The sequence below is a fragment of the Talpa occidentalis genome, unplaced genomic scaffold (genome assembly GCF_014898055.3).
Source record: "Talpa occidentalis isolate TD23 unplaced genomic scaffold, MPIMG_talOcc4v2.1 talOcc4.11, whole genome shotgun sequence".
Lineage (NCBI taxonomy): Eukaryota > Metazoa > Chordata > Mammalia > Eulipotyphla > Talpidae > Talpa > Talpa occidentalis.
The window spans coordinates 86,752,430-86,765,664 of NW_023601104.1; the positions used below are offsets into that span (position 1 = coordinate 86,752,430).

At 34.6% G+C, this 13,235-nt stretch overlaps 1 protein-coding gene, 1 non-coding gene and 1 pseudogene across 3 annotated transcripts in view; all 3 read left to right on the plus strand.

The window, feature by feature from the left end:
- The window catches only part of GTF2A1 (general transcription factor IIA subunit 1), a 39,815-nt gene that overhangs the window by 5,408 nt on the left and 21,172 nt on the right, over positions 1–13,235 (plus strand). For both annotated transcript variants that reach the window (XM_037503758.2, XM_037503756.2), the window contains exons 3-5: positions 6,098–6,302; positions 8,340–8,404; positions 12,918–12,993. In XM_037503758.2, the coding sequence (XP_037359655.1) occupies positions 6,098–6,302; positions 8,340–8,404; positions 12,918–12,993 (346 nt within the window). The remainder of the gene's footprint in view (positions 1–6,097; positions 6,303–8,339; positions 8,405–12,917; positions 12,994–13,235) is intronic.
- Positions 2,265–5,928, plus strand: LOC119239310 (SWI/SNF-related matrix-associated actin-dependent regulator of chromatin subfamily E member 1-like; annotated as a pseudogene).
- Positions 7,276–7,419, plus strand: LOC119239662 (small nucleolar RNA SNORA79). Its single transcript, XR_005123939.1, has one exon. It is a non-coding gene; the product is annotated as a small nucleolar RNA SNORA79 (small nucleolar RNA).

Sequence of the window (13,235 nt, forward strand, 5' to 3'; positions counted from 1 at the left end):
TTTTTTTCCCTTTTCCTCTTTTTATGGTCTTAATGCACCGAGACTTTGTAGGGTGTTGTGGAGATTGAATAAGTTATCAATAAAAGAAGTTTACATTCTTGAATGATTCTTTTTGTGGGCCAGATGTTAGGTTTGTAATATATTATGGGAACTGGTGGTCTCTTTCTGATATGTCCTTGGATTTAAGCAGAAACGTTTATGTATTTAGTTTAGCTTTTGTGTTCTGGTGTTGTAATGACTCATGAAATGATTCTTGGAGTATGGTCCATGAACTTCTGGGGTTTCTCGAGATTCCTTCAGGGGGGTCAGTGAAATTGGCTAAATACCCACATCTGATTTAAGAATCAGATGTGTTACATGAAAAAGTTTACCAGCCAATTCAGCTCACAGCTCAAGTATACAAGTTATTTTCCTTGAGATAGTTGTTCCATATGTAGCAGAAGTGCTTATGTATCTTGCCATTTTGATGCAATGCATTGTTAGGGTCAAGATGGGATTAGTGTTGATACTAAGAAATGCAGTTATTTGATATTCTATAATGAAATGTGTTACTACTCAAATCACTGAACTCATTTTTTTGCAAATGAATATATAATGTTGCAGAATTCCTTCAAAATGAAAGATAGATTTAAATCTTAGTATAAAAAGTTGATTGGTGTATGATTTTGTATTCAATATTGCAGCTCACTTTTAAGAAACCTTAAAATAGTTTTTCCTTTCTCAGCTACTTAGCTATGTTAATGTGTAACAGATATATTGTTATTTTTAAACAATTTGGTAAACATTTTAAAAATCTTAGTTGTAATTTCATAAAACTCTTTAAGGTCCTTGATAATTTTTGAAAGTGATAAAAAGGATCTTGAGGTCAAAAAATGTTATAACTACTAGCTTAGCAATTGGGTAATTGTGCTTCTTTAGAGCTAGCTACAAAAATAGCACATGAGTGAAACCCTATGCCATTTCTCCATCTAACTTCACAAGGCCTATTCCCTCTAGATCCATCCATGTTGTTGCAAAAGGCAGGATTTTATCTTTTTTATACCTGGATTGTATTCCATTGTGTGTATATATACCACATCTTTTAGACATCCTTGATGGTCACACTTAGATGGTTACAAGCTCTTGGCTATTGCAAATAATGCTGCAGTAGACCTAGGGTACACATGTATTAGTGTTTTGGTATTTTTTGGGTAAATAACCCAAAGTGGATAGCTGGATGGCATGGAATTTCAGTTTTTGGCATCTCATTATTTTAAATGAAGCAAATCTCACCTTTATTGTGGTTGATGAAACATCCTAGAACATAGAGGCATCTGTAGGCAACTTCTGTAGTTCTCAGTAATAATCTTCCCATGTGAAGAAGGAAAAAAATATGTATATGTATATAAATGTTAAGAGATGAGGAAATGTATATTTACCTTGACAGAAATCTGATAGTGAAGAGTGGGTATCTAAAAATACAAGGGAAAGAATGCCAACTCTGCGATGAGTTAGAAGAACAGCAATGTAAACTGCTCAAACAGCATAAAATATCTAAGGGATATGAAAAGAAGGAGAGATGCTTATTTTGATTCCTTGGTGTTACTTGGAGTGAATATTTTATAATTAATGTTTTGTTCTTATAATGGTTGCCCTTGTTGTTCTGTGACCTTATTTAGAAGGCACATTTTTAGAAAATCAGTTCCAAAGACTTAACAATTATAGTAGGTCAACCTCATGATCATCCCAGGTTATTTACTCTAGCTTTTCACTAAGCCGGGGAATTGATTTTTCCCACTGTACTCAGTGGAATAAAGGTGTTCTTGCCAAAGAGAATGCGCTGCCTTTGAGATCAAATAGCTCCACCTGTGAGGAGAGAGCCAGTGCATGTGTACATACATGTACATGTTTTATAGGTCATGCACTGTTTTTTTGTTAATGGTTAGTTTTTAATGATAAAAATTGTGACTTACCAGCTTTGAATCTCCTGTTTTGACCATATTCCCTGGCATGTGTGATTTAATTGAATTGGTTAATAACAAATGTGGCACCAGAATCTTACTGACCAAAACAGTTTGGGGTGTGTGTGTGTGTGTAGATATGTATGTATTTTGGTATGTGTGTGTATATATATATATACCTATGCACACAGACGCTTTTTTTTAAATGAGACAGACTCTTCTAATTTGAGTTGTTACTATATTTAAAAATAAAATTGTTCCTTTTTCTGCTTGTGGTGTCTCAGATTTGTTTCCTAAGAAACTAAGAAGTTAAATTCTTCCAGAATGTAAAAAAGACCATCTTATTCTCGATCTCGCACCCCAGCTCCTGCAACACAAATGCCTAGCACACTAGGGTTTGTGGGGTACAATCCATACAATCATCTGGACCGCAGCTACAGGCTGGTATGGAACCTGGGCACTAGTAGCCGGCCATAACATTTGCTGGTATTATAATACCCAAACGCCCAAAGTCACCAAATAAGTTATTAATACCCTACATGAGGTGCATCAGAAAGGTCTAGACCAAGTAAAGGCTTTCAACCCTAACAAAGTTGTGGGAGATGAGCAATATTATTGGTGGTGTGTGGCAAGATCTTACTGATGAAGAAAAGCAACAATATTTAAACAAATAGAAAGCAGAGAAGAAAAGTACAATGTATCTATGAAGGGCTGTCCTTTTTTCCCCACATACCTTGCATACATAAATGCAAAAAGACATGTAGAAACTGCTTTAGCAGAAGAGTCAACAGAGATAGTCTCAAATGCAGAAAGAAGTTCTTTCCCTGAGCACTCAGCCTGCTGAAGATCCAGATGATTATGATGAAGACTCTTCAGTGAAGCATATAGGCACTGCCCATCCCAGAGAAACCATTTTCTCAGATGTGGTGCCAGATGTCCCGGTCAGTTGATGAAAGGGCCAGTCCTGAAGGGTTCACTAGCAGAAACTGGAAGCTGAACATAAAATAGAAGAACTCCAGGAAAAGAAGGAAATTCCTGGAAAGCACAAATACATTTAACAATGAACTGAAAAGGTGTGGTTTGAAAGTAGAAGGGGATGTGAAGAAAATTGCAGCTGAAATTGCACAGGCAGAATAGCTTGCAAAAGGCAGGAGGAAAGGGAGAGAGAGGCAGCAGCGCACACTGAGCACAGTCAGGGCAACATGGATCCTGAGGAAGAGCACGGAGCTAATTAAGATTGAAGAAAAGAAAGAAGATGAGAACGTGCCACTGGGGACAGAGGAAGATACATCTTGAAGAAACGATGGGAAGCCAACAAAATGGTGAAGAAGGCACCTCTTCCCGAGGACAAGGAGAGCAAGCAGGAGGCGTGGGCAGCATGGCAGTGGCAGAGACCAGTGATAGTAATACAGGCTCAGAGAGTAACAGTGCAGCAGTGGGGGAGCCACCAACAGATCCCACACCCGAAGATGGGAAAGAAAAAAATTGTTACCTTGTTTTATGTGTTCTAGCAATAGATAACTTTTTAAAATGAAACTCTTTTTTGAGCTTAAAAATATGGTTAAACTAAAATGAATTTGTTATTTTAATTCTTGCCACTGAATTTCTCAGGATCTTAGAATTTCCAGAATGTGCCCTAGTTTAACAGCCAACACTATCCAGTAGAGCATTAGGTAGTGATGGAAGTGTGCTGTATTTGTGTTCTCCAATGTGGGAGCCACTCGCCATGTGTGGCTGTTAAGCACTTGGAATGTAGTTAGTGGAATTGAAAAATTGAGTTTTAACTTAATTACTATTAATTTTCAATTTAGATCATGTGATTAGTGGCTACCATATCAGGCACCACAGACTTAGACATTGTTCATACAAAATTTTGTTTTTTTATGATTTATAAAGAACTTTTTATTAGCTCTAGCCTTCTCTTCCCCCTTTCTAGGCCTTTTCACAAACTTTTCTCAAAAATCTCCATGTGGCTTGGATGCAGTGAAGGGTACAATGATGAATTAGATTATGAATTAAGAAGAGTAGTGAGAGTACAGGAAAGTTGAAACTTAACTAAATAGTAAGTGATAAAAAAATTCAACCCAGTTCTTGAAACACTAGGAACCTACTTGAATGTATGAGCTATGAGAGAGAGAAAAGATAAACAAAATATAACTTGGGTTTTCTGTAACTGTGTTTGAATATAAATTGTGTTTGGGGTTGGTGGGTGACTAGACTGGAAAGATAGTCTAGAAATCCTTTTTAAAGTGAGTAATAAAATTAATGTGATTTCTAGATTGTCAGAACAACCCGGTTCAAACAACAAGTGCTGTGGAACATGTGAAAGATGACCGCTATTCTAAATAAAACAAAAAAAGCAAAAGCATCCCCTCAGTTGGAGATAATCTGAAGTTCATTTGTCTGCCTCTTGATTGGATTTCCCAGCCTTGGCACTGTTCACACTTTGGACACGTTAATTCTTTAGAGAGGGCTGTTGTGTTCACAGTAGGATGTTAGCAACATAACTGACAGAGGCCAGTTATGCCAGTGACATCCCTTTGTTTTTACAGTCAACATGTCTCCAAACATTGCCAGATAGCCTTGCTGGAGGAAAACTACCCCCAATTGGGAACTGCTATTCTAAATATACTCTAGTTATATATAAACACTTGGGCCTTATTTTCTACTTTTTTTTTTTTTTTTTTTGCCATTATAGACTGCTCTGTTTCCTCAAAGCTTATTCCCACTGAGTCTGTTTTTTGATCTATGAAATGTGATTATATCTATTGAATCCTGGCAGTATGGTGGGCAAAAAATTCTCTAGCATTCGCCTAGCTGCACCAAACATCCAGTTCCTGGATAAAACATACACTTCTGGGTTACCTAGAAATGATGTTGGGGAATAGATCTTTCTGTATGGGCAAATTACTGCGTTGGGGAAAAGAGTACTATAAACATGAGGGAAGAGTTCTGTTTTCTAAGCAAAATAACAATTCAGTATTCTTGGTTTCTATATTAGTATGATTATTGTTGCCACAACAGTATTTGAACAGTTGATACTTAAATAATAGAGCATTTTAACAATTAAGAAAGTGGAAACAAAACATTCCACTAATTTGAACTTTAGTTATCAGAGGAGAAAACAAAGTTTGTATAGATACTTATTTTCAAAACAGTAGAATTAAATTTTATTTATATGCATAACTTTTCTTTCCCTTTGCCCACTTCTGAACAATGCCCTCTGGGGTCCCCCCCCCCCCATCCTGTAGAAGTCCTTAGGGAAGATGAGTAATAGAAATGGCTGTACAGAAAAGGATTGTTAATCCTTGAAGGAGGGGAATTTTAAGGAGTGTGGAAGGTTGAGAATACGTCTGGAAGCATCAGGCATTGCTATTTCTTTCTCCATATGTCGATTGGACATATGGAAAGTCAGACTTTTTTACTCAAGAATTGCCTGTTATGTGTCTTACTGCTTTAATCAAGAAAAGATGAATTTATGTTGTATGTTATTTTTTTAAATGAAGGGTAACTGGGAGCTCTTTATTATTATTTTTTTAGTTGTTTTTCTTTTTGTGTAGAAGGATTGGGGTGTAGTCCAGAGGAGCAGGGGGTGAGAGGATTCATCAGAGATAGAGAGCAGAACAGGCAGATTTACTGAAATACGCTGCTAAGGGAAGCAGTAGGCAAGACTGGAGAGGTCTGCTATGGCAAATGTGGGTTAGCTCCCTGGCCAGGGATTGAACTCAGACTGTAGAGGTGATAGGGTTGAGACTTAACCCCTAGCCCACCAGGGAGGCCCTGTATATGTTATGGAAAGTTAGTAAAACTAGATTTGGTATTTAAAGGGATAATCTTTGATTACTAAAAAATTGTGAAACTTTGATTAACTAAAGAAGTACTATGAAAATTTGTTGAAGATACAGAAAGAAACAAAATTCTTAAATACTTAAAGGTAGCAAAAATGAGGTTTGATTCTTGAAAAAAATTGGTTTTCATTATTGTATACACTTAAGTATTAGAGTATTAGTATTAGTTAAGTATTAGAGATTGCTTGATGTGGTTGTATTAGTTTTGAAAACAGAAAAACTTTATAACAGACTAATGAACAGAATGTTTTGTCCGTATGTTTAGAGTGTCTTCTCTGACTTAGAAACCTTAAATGTTCTTTACCTTAGTTATGGGAGAATAAACTAATGCAGTCGAGGGCAGTAGATGGATTTCATTCAGAAGAGCAGCAGCTTTTATTGCAAGTTCAGCAACAGCATCAACCCCAGCAGCAGCAGCATCATCACCACCACCACCATCAGCAAGCTCAGCCACAGCAGACAGTACCTCAGCAAGCACAGACCCAGCAAGTCCTTATTCCTGCATCACAGCAAGGTGAGCTGGATTTGTTTTCTTCTTATAACTTTGAAAAGAAATTTGTCATTTTGAAAAGAAAAAAAAAAAATGCTCTAGATTTCTCTTTTCTATTGACTAAGAGTGGGTATATGTTTGTGCATATAAATTTGTGTAAATGTGGATCCTATTTGATATATTATGATAGACAAGTAATGTACTAATTGAAAGCTTAAGTTGTATTCAGTTAAGTGTATTAATACTTTATTTTGAACAGCTACATAGTAGTGGATTTCCTAAAATCAGACTGATTTTATTTATTTTATATAGTAAAATAATATAGTAAAAATTTATTTTATATAGTAAAATTGTTATCTACGTTAGGAAGAAAACACGAAAGTTCTTTCAGTGACATTTGAGTTTAGTTTTTATAAATCTATCAGACACTCAAGTATTTTTGAATTAAACTTTGGAAATCTGAAATTTCAAGTCCATAGTAATTTTTCTAAGTCTGATTTAGATTTCTTTTGAGTCAAGTATATAATGTATCTTAATTTATATTGCTAAGCTTAAAGGTGAGGAAAAGAAGTGTTTATAGACTTTGCCCATAGTGCTTTGTTCTGTGCAAGTCATTTTATAGCTGTTACATGATAGCCTTTCAAAGGATTTTTTTATAAGGTAGCTTTTGGCAGTATTTTGTAGCTGAAGTAAGTCTGGGTCCTGAGAATACTAAGAAGCCTGATCTGTTACACGTAGTATTTTGTCATAAATGTCTTGGGTGTTCGAGTTTTTGTAGCTCTTATTATTGGAGAGCACAGCAAAGATAAATGAAAAGTTTACTTTAGGGTAACTGTCCATTTGCCTCATTTCCTTGAAGATAAATTTAAAATTGATAGTGATATACAGTAGAAATATCCATTTGAGTAATATTACAGTTTATGTCAAATAAGACTTTAATAATTGATTTTTAATCTATATCTTGCATCATTAATTTTATTATCCTTTTAACCTGTTTTGATGACCGTTCTTCCTACTGCCTTCAGGTCTGGCACTAGGATTTTAGGTCATCATAAATTAACATTTGATTTTCTTCACTCAGAGATTATTAAGATAATGGCTTTATCTGTTTATTCTCTGAAATTTGCGGAATCAAACACTTTTACACTTAAGTAACTCATTTCTAACTTGTATTTTTTTATATAGTTTTTTTTTTTAAAGTATTTATTTACTTATGCATACGAGAGCTGGGGCACAGGCCAGAGATGCGGGGCGGGGGGGTGTGTGTTGTGTGTGTGTGTGTGTGTGTGTGTGTGTGTGAGAGAGAGAGAGAGAGAGAGAGAGAGAGAGAGAGAGAGAGGATCCACCAAGACAGAGTGGGGAACAGAATAGGCAGATTGACTACACTGATGAGGGGAGCAGCAGGAGAGACAGGAGAGGTCTGCCTCGCCATGTGGGTTTCTCCCTGGCCGGCCAGGGTTCGAACTCATGCTGCAAAGGCTGCGGATTGCTTCATAGTGTGGTGCTTAACCCCTTGCACCACCAGGGAGGCCCCTCTGACTTGTATTTTTTAAAAAAGATAAGGAAAATAACTTATTCTGGCTACTGTCAAATTGGAAGTAAGGACATTTCAAGATTTGAAGATTTGAACTCACTCTTAATGGGTTAATAACTAGTATTAGTATTGTTATATTGTTATATAGTATTGTTATATCAATAAAACAGTGCTTAGTTAGCAAGGCAAGATTACATTGTGTTTGAGACTTTCCAGTTTAAGAGTGCATAGAAAATACGTTTGTTTGGGTGTTTGGTATTTTACTGCTTTCCACAATTCCTTTTTTTTCCCTTAGGTATTGTTAATTAAATCCTTTTTTAACTGACATTTTCCGGTATAAAGTAGGTAGGTCACAGCTGTTATTTACCATAGAAATTTAAAACATTGAGATACCAAATGGTCGAGTGTATTCAAATACAGAAAATGTGGAAAGCAAAATAAAAGTTTTTAGCATTGTATATAGTATCTTATGATTATGAAATTCTTGTGGTTCCTTATTTGCATGTATGCTTGTGTTTATGTTATAGCTGCAGCACCACAAGTTATTGTTCCTGATTCTAAGCTGATACAACATATGAATGCATCAAACATGGTATGTACAATTTATTATAATATATAAATTTCTACTTTGTTATATTTTTAGTTAGTTTGAATTTATTATACACTAGACTTGGTATTTGTGAGGGCTATCCACTGAAGTTGAAAAGTGTTTAGATTTTCATATTTCAGTTAGGGCACGTAATATTTGCAACAAAGGTAGTAAGAATAGAATTGTTCTTTTAGATCCTTAGAGAATCTTTATCTATATTCATAAAAGTTTTTATTTTTACTAGAACATTAAAAGTCTGATTTGCATAGTTGCTCCATCGCTTTCTCATAAATAGCCTTTCTTTATTGTGTTTAAAATATATAGACTGCTAGTGGAGTCTCAGCTCTGTATTTCATTCTTAAATTCAGTCAAATATTTTACTTAAAGGTAAAAATCATTTTTAAAGAGCTTTTAGCCTAGTATTAGCAATGAGTTTTTTTTTTTTTAAACTTTGGAGTCAATGTTATTTAATAAAAGAACATGGTATGGGCGGTCATGACAGTAGGATGCTAGAGCCTGATTGGTAAAGTCAGTTGTTTTAGCAATTTTTGTGAGCCAGTTGCTAAAATCATTTGCGAATAAATAGTGAGGTTTACATACTATGTATGATGCAGAAGTATAGATATTTTGTCAGATATTTGTTGCCACACCACAGCTACCCTTAGTCAGATTCATATTTTTTTTGAACCAAAAATTACTATTTAAAAAATTCATTTCTATTCTGGTGAGTGATGAGCAGTGAACCTAAAAGCTCATTTCTCATTTATAACCAGATAGGAAACAGTACTCAGCTGCTAGACGAGTGACTTCCTTTTTTCTATACCAGCTTTACAGATTTATAATTTGACAGAATTACAAATTTCTGTATGGTAGGAGAAATTGCAATTTTTAATTTCATATATATATATAATATATATATATATATCTCAAGAATTTATTTGTATTGCCAGTTTAAGTTATTGGAATTGGTTACTTTACATGAATGTCACAAAATTCATGCTGCCATAGCTCAAGAATTTTATTACTAAAAACGTTCCACTTCAAGTCTACTCCAAATTTCTTTTTTAACTTCTACCCTTAAAAATGTCATTCTCACTCTAGAATCTATATTGCAGTGGTGCTATTGAGACTGTTTCCTAGGGAATAACTCATTTTAATTTTTTTGCAGTACCTTTTTGTTCTTATATCATTATTAGTATTCTTGACTTTTCATAATTATTATTTAATTATTTAATAATTAGTATTCTTGACTTTTAATAATTATAATGGATTTCTGACAATAAAAATATAAAAAAAGCAGACTAGAATTTTTCCTCATTCATAGAAAAGTAAAGAATAACTCATGGAAGCAGTGAAGAATAATAAATCTTCACTATACTAAAATACTTGTTCTCTTCTTCAGATTCACAAAGTTTAGCCAGAGAATCCTTACCCACAAGAATATGCATATAGCGTCTTGACTTCTGGTGAAATATAGTCACTGATAAGGGAAACTGCACAAAAAAATGGGGGTCATTTCCTGTCTTTTTCATACCCATTTTCTACTTTTATATAAACCCACATAATTATATAAACTCACATATTGCATAGTTTTGGAATACAGAACTGATAAGTGATGGAACTTGTATTTAAACCCAAATCTGTCTGATTCTAGGATACTTGCTTTTAACCATACCATCATCCCTCTTAGTATTTAGTTCAGGAAAAGGTCCCATCATGAAGGCAATTTTGTGTGTTCCAGTCCAACACTATTTGCACTAAGAGCATGATGTCATATTCATAGCACAACCCGATGATGAAATGACAGCAGGAAAGTATATTTGTAAATAGACCTTCTTTTAAAACATGAAGGCATGTCTGGGCATGTACACAGACATTCTGTACCCAGAGATAGAATAACAAAATGTTTATTACTATTGTAATTAATACTGTTGATAGTCATTCTTACTAGGATTTATCAGTTTTGTATGTAGAGGTTTACACTTGGCAAATGTTTCCTTCATACATTGTGTCATATATACAGTATGTGTCCTTTATACAGTATGTCATATGAGTTTACACAACACTTCTATGACGTGGAAGATGCTTACTATTTTCATTGTATATGTGGTTAAGCCCATGCTTCTTTAAAACAAAATTTGATAGAATCACTTGAAATAGTCTCATCTGTTTTGAAGAATTTTAAGTATTGTGGGAGAAATTTTTGAATTAAAATTGTGTTTAAAGAGACTGAGGCAAAGCTGCTTCATTGACCTTCTTCTTACTGACTTCTTAGGGTTCCTTGATTCTGAGAGCGTGTATATTTTAACAGATCATTGCTTGGAAACAAGTTAATAAAATGTATTAGCATTATGTTGTACTTCAGCATCTTAATGTTTTTAGTATTTGCTCCTTGTGTTTTACATATCCTGAAACATAATCAGAATATGCTCTTTACCATTGAAAGATTTCTGCTTTCATTATTTTAATTTGTTGAAACGAACACTGAAAAACTGACTTTATAAGAATATGAGCTAGCAATAAAATATTAGGTAGAGGCTATTTCAGGGAGCTTATGAAACATGATCTATATCAAATCAGTTTTGTAGGTTTCTCTTTATGAAGTGATTGCTCAAATATGTTACTCAAGTTTGGGCTGTTTCATAAAATGTGAGTAGAAGTTTTCAGTCAATAATTACTGAAAGGTGGTCTGCTTAGTGCTTGTTACTCAGTATTTATTGATAACATCTCAGGTGTGCAGAGGTTTGTATCAATAGATGGTTATTGTGTCATGTATGCTCTGTAGGAACTTTGTCAGTATGCCAAGAGGGGATCTAATTTTGTAAATATGAATTAATAGGCACTTAAAATTACTAAGTGGTATTTCTCAGTAGTAAGTGGTTGTTAATATGTTCCTTAAATTTATATTACCTTTCATATGACTATATGGACAAGATTTATATGCAGCTATTTCATTTCAAATACACAAGCGTAGATCCTGCATTTCATAAAAGATAACCCTGTGGTCTATGTAACCGGTTTCAGGGTACATAGTGGGTACTTCACGCTTAAGATATGGAAATTACTTAGACTTGTCAAACAAGCAAACATATTGGTAACAGCAAACATATTTTCTTGGAAAACTAGAAGCTAGACTAACTAGACAGTGCTATTATACAAATAGTAGTATCATTAATCTACTTAAGTATAATTTTCTAAATTTTGTTGACTTCTCCAACATTAGTATTTCCAAAGCACAGATATATTTATTTCTCTGGGCTTATTCATATAGGGGTGTTGTAAAAAAAAAAATGTTAGATTTGAGTATGTAATGAAGATTGAAGGCAGAGAAGGAAAACATACTGGAACATAGCTATGGTGAAATACATGGATATAGGGCCTCCCCTGTGGCGCAGCAGTTGAGCGCTGGGTTGCGAAGCTGCCCGCAGCCTCTGCAGTGCCAGTTCGATCCCCGGCTGCTCCCCGGCCACCGGAGGAGGGTCCCACATGGCGCGCAGACCTCTCCTGCCGCCCGCTGCTCCCCTCAGCAGTGTACTTCGGTCCTTCTGCCTGCTCTGCTCCCCGCTCTGGCTCTGGTGAATTCTCTCACCCTCCCGCGCTTCTGACTGTACCCAGTGCTTGTATAAATAAAAAAAATAAAAATAAATCTTTAAAAAAAAAAAAAAAAAAGAAATACATGGATATATTATAAGCACAGATTAAAAAAACTTAAGAGTGTGATATAATTCTTTTAGAGGAAAGGGCAGAAGAAAAGTCTCTGAAAGCAGCAAATCAAGAATTTATCCTGTACTTAAAGATTAAGTCAGGGTATAATTACATGTATATTTTTACAGTTTAAGTGTCAGAAATTAAAGCTTATGACTTTTCTAAGATTTTAAGTTATTTTTTCTTTTTAAAAAATATTGCTTATGTTCCATCTAGAATATAATGCCAATATTGTCATCTTATGGCAGCTTAGAAAAATTGTCTGTTATTCTCCAAGTGCAGTCTTTCTACAGAAGGTTTTCTGTAGACACCTGTTGGTTCTAGTATAAATTAGAAGGTTAAAACTTGCTAAAGTGAAAGATACACTTAAGTGAAAGATACACTTACGACTCAAGTACATATTATTGACAATAAGGAATTGGGAATAAGAAACAGAAGAGAAAATAATGGAGTAGGCTTTTCATATATATATGCTACACATATATTGTGTAGCATTATTAGTGAGGATGATTTCTTTAGGCTATTTTGGGGGTGGTGGTGGGGAGGAGCCCAATTATATAATTCTACTTAATTGCTTGAAATAATTATTTACGGCATGTAGACTAAGTGATCTTTATTGGACCATTTTAGAAAATGGGATTTAGTCTTATTTGGGGAGACTTGGTCTTCTTAGAATATTAATTTCTATATTCAGTGATAAACTTCAATCAATATGCCAGATGATATCAATATGATATTAAAATATGCCAGAGATAAACTGCAGTACTACTTTGTACATACATGCTTTTGATTTTTTTTTCTGTTTCTTCAGAGTGCTGCTGCTACGGCTGCTACCTTGGCACTCCCTGCAGGTGTGACTCCTGTTCAACAGATACTAACAAATTCAGGTAATTAGGTATAACAGAACCATTATTTATATAATTCAGAAAAGTGTATACCATCTAACCTTTGTTTTGTCTTCATTGAAAGACTTAATATTTCTTAATAATTTCTTAATAAAATCTTAGTATTTCTTTTGCTGTTTGGTCTAGGTTATTAAACTAAGATATCTGAGGACTGAAGCACATTAATCTATAATCATAGCTGAAGGTGCAGTATAGATGAGAATTGCTCAGGAACTTTTAATTGT